Here is an 8,977-nt window from a genome sequence, read left to right as displayed (position 1 = left end):
CAAGCAAGGCAAAGGTAAGTAATAATTTACACATAATCCTGCTGTACACGTACAAGAAAGATGTTTGCACTTACTTAGGTGTTTTAATAATTGCATGTGACTAATATGCATATGCAATTCTTACATCAATTAACACACCCAAATGCAATGTTTTGCTGCAAAGTCAATGGCAGCTTCTCTAAACTTAGCAACTGGCTCCTGGTGGACCATTACTGAACAGACGATTACAACATAAATATTTATAACACAATTAATTATGAGTGTTAACATTTCCAAAACTTCACGTGTACAAGAACATAGTTGAAAGTTTGGAAACAACACAGTCTTCAGCATACATACAATAGTAATTAGATAATCTGAAGTCAACAAAACAAGGCCAAACACATATTTTCTGAATTATAACATTTATTTTTTTTGTTCCTTTTGCGAGCGAGTAACAGGCCTGCTTGTTGTCTCTTGAATTTTCCTTTTTCTTTTGCCACCAACTTTAGGCACAACAGAGCCACTTTGAGTGGCCTCTGGCACTTCACGGGCAGGGCTTGTGGCCAGTGACTGTTCACCTACGGGGCTTGTGGCCAGTGACTCACCTACAGGGCTTGTGGCCAGTGACTCACCTACAGGGCTTTTGGGCAGTGATTCACCTACAGGGCTTTTGGGCAGCGATTCACCTACAGGGCTTTTGGGCAGCGATTCACCTACAGGGCTTTTGGGCAGCGATTCACCTACAGGGCTTTTGGGCAGCGACTCACCTACAGGGCTTTTGGGCAGCGATTCACCTACAGTGCTTTTGGGCAGCGACTCACCTACAGGGCTTTTGGGTAGTGACTGTTCACGGACAGGGCTTGTGCCCAGTGACACATGTGAGCAAGTTGGTAGACACTGCACAAGTGATGGTTGGTCTGTTTCATGTGTGTCTTGTTTTGTTTTTGTCGCCTCCTTTGTAGGTGTCTGCTGCTGAATTTGTACAGATGGCAGCGGTAGGATGTCATCAGGAACCTGCACAGCAATGTCTGCTACTTGACCGGTAACATTTGGGCCTGGTGAATGAATATCAGATGAATGTGGTGAAAACTGACCTGCATGAACAGATCCTGGCTGGGAGGTGTTGAATTGTGGTACATTAGTCATTCTCCAGTAATTAGCTTGTGTTTGCTGAACAACTAATGCTTCGAATGAGGTGTTGATTTTTTGCAACTGTTTAGGCACTTCAATGAAGACTCTGTGGAGATGTGCCAATTGTGATACTGTTTCTTCCTGCAGTCCAATCATCCTTTCCAGCACTGTCATCATGTCTGAATGGCGACGATTTTCTGCGTCCACTATTTTTCCCTCTGAAGCTACAATTGCATCGTATGTGGAAGTTGATGGACGATTTGGCGGTACAACAGTTTCTATTGGCACCTCTTCATGGTCACATGATTGTATTTCAGTCTCTTCTGTGGCGTCATCCTCATCATACTCATCATCCTCATCACCATGATGTTCTAAAAAGAAATGTACACATTATTAAATGGCATGTTAATGTATGCTGTGTTACTATGTAATTGTACTGTGTCCTAAGTAACACCTAACATGTTAGCATACGTTTTATAACCTCATTAAAAACTACCTTGACTTACGAATAATGTTTGGACTCAGTATGAAATATGAATGAATGAAAAGTTGCTCTAAACTCAGAAGTCCTACATGATAATTAACATCACTAACACAATACATGTTGCCTTACACTTAATTTTCACTGACACTAAGTAATCCTATTTAAAGAAGATGTGCAAAACAAATAATGCACATGACAACATAACATATAGAAGAGCACATATTATATGGCCAGCAAATGATACACTCACCTTCTAGTAGTGTTGAGCTGGCTGACCCAGGTGAAGACACTTGTTCCATCTCAGGTGACACATGTCCTCCAGGGGCAACTATATATAACAATAACATAAGTTTTACATTTACATGTGTAAATATTGAACAAACACTTATTGTATGTTCTGTATTTATGATTAACTAACAACATCAGTTCCTTAACCGAAAATGTGTGTGAAAGTGAACATAAATAGTTGTAATAACACTGTACATGCCTGTGTACTTAGAATTTTTGAGTTCCCTAACATACAACATACTATGTTTCTGCAGTAATGCGTGAGGATAAATAGATTAAATGAGTACATAAAAATCATATGTTGTGTAGTGATATCAGTATCATAATGTACATAACTATCATGAGATGACCATTCACAATGGTTATCATGAAGGTGGTCATATTGCAAAAAGTGTTGTTTTTGGTAGAGGATATGTGTGGTACATTAATCGAAGATGTGGCACACCTGAATGTGGCTGTGACTCAACAAGACAACACATGCAGTGTGTGATAATGTGTCTTTCATAGTAGTTCAACTATAGATATGAGTGAACTAATGTGTGACGTACGCTTTGATAAGTAATGAGTTGTTGGGGCATTTAGTAGCTAGAGTTAAGCTTTCAAATGAGTGTGATTAACTTCAGTTGTGCTATTCAGGTTGTAAGAAAGGTATTCCCTTCCCCAAAAAGCCTAATCAGCCACACCTTTCAATGACTTGAAACAGGTGCAAATGGTGTGAACTAAGTTGACCGTGAAATGAGGCTGTAATTAGTGTGTGTGCTGAACCCCACCCCCTCTGTTGAAGTGTATGCTGTGATGAGATATTAATTGCAGCTGCTTTAACACAATGGTAGATGAGCTAAGTAGTCATCTGCAGTGTTTAAGTTATGAAAACAATGACATAACATATGATACGTGTGCCTCATTATGCTGTCTGTATATGACATAAAGCAAAAATGGACCTTTTCATAAGCAACTATAGATGTGTTAGTGCCAGTGATGTTTGTAGGCCGTTACATGCAATTTCTTTGATGCATGCTTAAAATAGGCAGTAATGTCATGTTTGTCGGAGTAAAATCAATAAAATACACAATAATATGATACATATTTCTGTTCTGTACCTGTAGCTACTAATAATTTCTCATGAACATGTGTTACACATGTGTACTACCCTGTTGTTCCCCATCTTCGCCCACCATCAATTGCTTCCACTGCAGCTATGCATTTTGGGAATTCACATGTAAATGAGCACGCAATGGCACGTGCTATATTAGTTACTGCTTTTAGTAGGACTACTACATATATGTCTATTTTGAGATATATATATACAGAATCAGACATATACATATATAGATGCAGGTATGCTTATATTGTGAAGACAGTATAAAAAGCAGTGTAAATATGCAAAATAACTGTAAGCAACGACACGCCTAGTACAGTAATATTTATCACCTGCTGGAAATTGTGACGGATAAATTCCAATGTCACGGTCACCAGCCAAGCCTTCCACGACGACGGTAAGTAATTTTGGCCGAAGCAGCTCCTCCAATGGAGTCAATATGAGACGTTGTGGTGTGGGCCCACCTCCAGTGCCAGTAGCATGCACGCGTTGGTCTTGTATTTTCTTTTTCAATTTGGACCTAATATCATCAAATCTTTTCCGACAATGATACTTGTCCCTGACACTATTCCCACAGGCATTGACACCAATGACTATTGTGTCCCACATTTCTTTTTTGCTTGCTGCACTTGTCCGCCCTTGAAAAACATATAAAAGATATGAGGTAAATTAATAATAATATAAGCACCAGTTTCCTACACTGCTAGCTGTTCCAAGAGATAGCAAACATGCTGTTTTATGTGTAATATGTGCAGCACATGAGCATTCACTACTAAACCTATACATGTAAGCAAGGTTGCATTCATATTGTATGCAGTTCTGGCAAATTGACCGCCTGTGTTTATTTGTCCTTGTAAGGCATGATAAAAAGCTGTGTTTCCACACTAATGAACATAGAAAGATATTGTGTACCCATATTTGCATATGAACAAAACTCAGATGACCTAGGATCACATGTATTTGAATAATAAATGTAAAGTTACACTTACCTACTAAATGTCCATAGAGACTGTCATAGTGCTCCAGAATGCCAGTGACAAGAGCCCTATTTTCCTGGTCATTGAAGCGAGGATTACGTGGCTTCTCCACACGTTTTTTCCGAGCAGGTTTAGGGTCAGAGCTTGGCTGGTGCTGACTGGACTCTCCTTCCAATGGAAGAGCCTCCAAAAGCTGGCCACCAGCAAGCACGCCACCACCAGACACCCCATCAGCAACTGCGCCACCAGCAGCACTCCCAGCACCAGCACTCCCACTCCTAGCACCAGCACTCCCACTCCTAGCACCAGCACTCACACTCCTAGCACCAGCACTCACACTCCTAGCACCAGCACTCCCAGCACCAGCACTCCCACTCACAGCAACAGCACTCCCACTCCCAGCACCAGCACTCCCACTCACAGCAACAGCACTCCCACTCCCAACAACAGCACTCCCACTCCCAACAACAGCACTCCCACTCCCAGCAACACCACTCGCAGCACCAGCACTCCCACTCCCAACAACAGCACTCCCAGTCCCAGCAACACCACTCGGTGCACCAGCAACATCACTCCCCTGAACAGAACGTTCACTCCGACGCGTACTCGCACGAGTAGCACTCCCACTCCCACCAGCATCACTCTTCCCACGCTTTGCGGGCATACTTCCAGCACTCACAAAAAACAGACAAGAAATGTACAGGCAATCACACGACCCACTTCCACATATAAAACAAGACAAAGATGTAAACAAAACAACAAAGGACAAAGCTCACCCAATACACAACAAGTCTCTCAGTCAATATGCAAATCTTCAATCGTCCAGCTCTGTGCGTCTCTCTCTCTCTCTCACTCCCAACAACACAGAGAATGATTAGCAGTACACGTTGCCTTTAAATATGGCGCGCAATCAAAAACATGCTTGTTTCGCCTGATTCAGCAAGATTTGTGATTGTGCAACCTAACAGCACCCCGCCACGCACGCCGATACACCTGTGTGTGATCGGCTCATCATCGTGAGAGTGGGCGGATTTGTTTTCTGGTTGATTTTGAATGTATTCGGCACTTACTGCATACGGAGAGGGAAAAACGCCAATAACATGACTAATCGATAAGCTTGCCGATTTCACATAATCGTCGCTTACTGCATGAGGCCCATAGTGACTGGATTAGTGTTAGAACCACAATCACTCATTTTCTGATCAGCAGCTCTAGCAGTGTGAGCTAAACCAGCTAATGGGTAGAACAGCTGTCACTGTCTTGCATACACTGTCACTGTATAGCATATCTCTAAGGGATCTCTATTATCCTTTGATAAGGATTGCAACCTTGAAAGGACTTCAAGCACAAAGTAATATGTTCTGAGGTCTATGAGTTACTAAGGCCAGGTGAGATTCAATAAAACACAGATTTTCTAATACACACAAGTAAAAACATAGTTAAGCACAGAAAATATAGCAGTGGAAGAGAGAACGTAATATAATAAAGTGACCTGCTAGAGCTGCTGCTCAGAAAAGCAAAGGTTGCAGATTCTAGTCCTGTTGGGCCATACAACATTCCAGAAAGCCCTGGATTGGAAAGCAGGGGCGGCATAACTTAAGGTCAAAAGGCTCCTCCCCTAAGGAGCTGTAGTGTCAGGCCAGGGGGAGGGGTTAAGTAATGAGTACTTAAGTCAAGGGTGAGGGATCCTAGCGTCCTCTTTATTCTAGGATCTATTGGAGTGAAGTCAGATTTTCCTGGTTCATGATTCCTGGTATCCTGGTCCTGAGGGATGGCTGCTTGGAAGAAGGAGGGAAGAGGAAGAAAAACATGGTTTAAGGGCCCTGTAGAGATGATGGTGGTCGTGGTCATGGGCAGAGACTCGTGAATAAGGCAGCTGCAGGAGGAGGCGGAGTGGTCCTGAGTTGCTGCTGCCTCATGTGCCAGGATTTTGGCCGTAGGAAATGATGGGTGGAGAGGTAGCAGCAGAGGTGGACAATGGAAGGTAGAAAAAGGGGAATTTTATTTTGTGTTATTTTCAAACCACCGTGGATCGTGTGGTTTTTGGGCTTGCGGATTTCTTTGGGGTGGGTTTATGGGCAGGGTAGAGCATTTGGGTGAAATTTGCATGGTGGGATGATTGCGGATTCCAGAATTTGCTAGCGGATTGTCATTTTGATGATGGTTTCCGCCAGAGTGTGGGGTGTGTCATTATAACATCATGAAATATTAAGCCTTTTTATCAATTTGTTGCTTCAGGGGTTAATGTAGATACAGTTTGATTTTAAAAATACAAGATATTGGGTTTATGACAGGTCAAGACTTTTCCTGGGTCTTTGCTAATCTTCAGAATTAGCACATTGTATCATGTAGGTACGATAAGTTATATTATTCACTATTGTGTAACAGACAATCAGTTATTTTTATATTGATCATGTTAATGGTGTTCATTTTTAGTTAAAGTACACATCTGGGATCCGAGGGACACATTTAACAACAGGGCTACGTCATCTTCAATGGCGGTAATTATGAACGTTCACATCACCCGTCGTCCAGCTTACCATCACTGACAAAACCATGAATTCTGCATTGTATCAGACGACTACAGAGGAGAATGTCAGGCCATCCATCCGTGACCTGAGTGGAAGCAGTTCTGTAAGAAGCAATGGGACAACATTTCTCAAAACTGATTTGAGAGACTGACCAGCAGTTACAGGAAATGCTTAGTTGAAGTCATTGCTGCTCAAAGGGGTTCCACCAGGTACTGAATCTAAAGGTTCACATACTTTTTCACACATCAGGTTATTGTGATCTATCATTAATAACATTTTAGGTTTGAAATATGTGAAATATGTGAATATGTGCTAAGTACTCATTACTTAATATGTGAAAATCTTAATGGGTTCAATAACTTTTCCTCACCACTGTATATGTAGTCCAGCAGGGAGCTAGTCAATTGCAGTTAAAGACATGTAGAAAAGCCTCCTACTTGAACTGCAGGAGATCTTGAGCACAGAGGACTGTGTTGCCAGATCAGACTCACAGGAAGAGATGTCTTGAGCACAGAAGGGCTGTGCTGCCAGCAAGATCCCCAGAAACCAGGCCCTCTACATCCAGGGCGCAGCGGACCTTGGAATCCGCCAGAGGGTGACCCGACTATCAATGGACACAACCCAGAGACTGACATAAAGAACCCCCTGCTTACAGGCACCTCTTTGGAATTTGGGGTCATAGAGGCCTATCCTCTCAGCCCTAAAGATAGGGACTGGGATAGTGAGTTAGCCCTTACAAAGGGATAGACTGTTTGTTTGTTTGTTTATTTGGTTGCGTCCTTAAAACTGTATTGTTTAAAGCTATGGGTTTAATAAAAGCTATGGTTTATTTTTCCCAAACATGTCTCCCTGGTTGTTCCTCTGCACATGTCTCCTACAGTTGGCATTCAAAGTTACAGGGTATGTGTGGGGTTTCCGTGTGGCCATTTACAGGAGATTTGCAACGTTTGTGAGAATTACTTTTGTTCAAATTTGCTATATTGCTAAATATGCTATATTCCGTCATAGTTCTTTTTAATGTACTGTCAGGATCGGGCTTAGGTCCCGTGTTGCGTCAAGTGCCACACAACCTGGAGGGGAGACACATCTGGGACTGGCTCCAGGCCCCGCTCCAGTGACGAGACGGGCAGCGCATGCCACACGCCAACAGCGCGCAAGTGCCACCCGTCCACGGACAAGCAAGGGGTTTATTCATTCAACTATTCCCAGCTGCTACTCACTCTGCCCCTGCCTATCAGTACACAGTATACCTGTGATTACGTATTGCTCACAGCCTCCTGCTGCTTCTCCATTGGCTGCTTGTTCCTTATAGGCTCAGCCAGTCCTCTTGCAAACTGGCTGTGCATAAACTCTGTTTTTGTGGCTTGTGCTTGCCTCAAGCTTTTGCTGTCCTGCCTTTGCCTTGTCTTGCTCCCTGTGTATTGACCTCAGCTTGCACCCGTACTCCTGCCTTCTCTGACCCCGAGACCACTGCTACGGACACAACTTTTTTACATTCTATACCCCTGGATCCTGGCACCGAAAAACAACAATCCGATCTCTCTAATCCTAGATCACGGCAAGTACCTCGACCAATCTGACTTATCCTAGCCTGACCGAGCTACATGACTACCACTCTGCACTCCGGACGTGGCTACTCGATTGTAGGTCGGTGGCTAACATCCCCACCTCAGCCTCGCGGTCCCGCCTTGTTTGTGGTGAGCACACGTTACATGTACATTATGATGTACAATTTCTGGAAGGAACTGACACATTTGGCAAAGGCAACTTGAAAAAATGTGTCATATTCACAAGTGTTGGCATATGCTTTACCAATCTTTAGTAACCATCACATGAATACAGTTTTTCTTTCAGTAAAATCATCTCCATAGAAAACAATAATACTACATTAGTTTTTTCCAGCTAAGTTACAGATGTAGACAAGCTTATTTTTTTCAGCACTGGGGGGCGTCATGTGACCGTGATGGCCCTGGCGCAGGAGAAATAACACTGCCCGGGGTCCAGTCCAGAAGCATGGACACTCCCCCACAGCAGCGCGACCGCAGCAGACACTGTCTCCACAGCTGCGTAATGTCTCTTTTGTGGCCACGTCTCCTGGAAGTAGTAAGTCTTGCTGCATCTGTGCATGCTTTAGTTGTTGTATCAATAGTGATATCCACACTAAACCAGTAAGACCAATGGGGGTACACTGCCCTACAACAATTGCAGGTTTGTGCTATGCTCCAGATATAGCTAAATAATTAAAAACTAGAAATCATAGAGAGTACGAAAACAGAACTCAGCAAAGTGTTTTAATGAGCTGTGCATAATAAATCAACTGCTGACATGGCATATACTTGGCTTACTGTGGATAATACTGGACACATGATACATAAAGCTTGGCCCCCTGCAGACGCACTTACCAGAATTCCCTCCTACTGTCTCTGTACGTTCTCCCTACCTACCAATTCGATTGTAAGCTCCTTGGAGCAGGGACTCCTCTTCC

The 8,977-nt window shown here is 43.1% G+C and overlaps 1 protein-coding gene across 1 annotated transcript in view; it reads right to left on the bottom strand.

Moving 5' to 3' along the window:
* Positions 1–405: 405 nt before the first annotated feature.
* Positions 406–8,977, bottom strand: part of LOC142494630 (uncharacterized) — a 70,589-nt gene continuing 62,017 nt past the window's right edge. Inside the window, exons 2-3 of the mRNA XM_075599061.1 lie at positions 1,848–1,925; positions 406–1,484 (exon numbers count right to left, since the gene is read on the bottom strand). Of these exons, the coding sequence (XP_075455176.1) occupies positions 406–1,484; positions 1,848–1,925 (1,157 nt within the window). The remainder of the gene's footprint in view (positions 1,485–1,847; positions 1,926–8,977) is intronic.

This window comes from Ascaphus truei, chromosome 5 (assembly GCF_040206685.1).
Source record: "Ascaphus truei isolate aAscTru1 chromosome 5, aAscTru1.hap1, whole genome shotgun sequence".
Lineage (NCBI taxonomy): Eukaryota > Metazoa > Chordata > Amphibia > Anura > Ascaphidae > Ascaphus > Ascaphus truei.
This window is presented reverse-complemented; position numbering and strand designations above follow the sequence as displayed.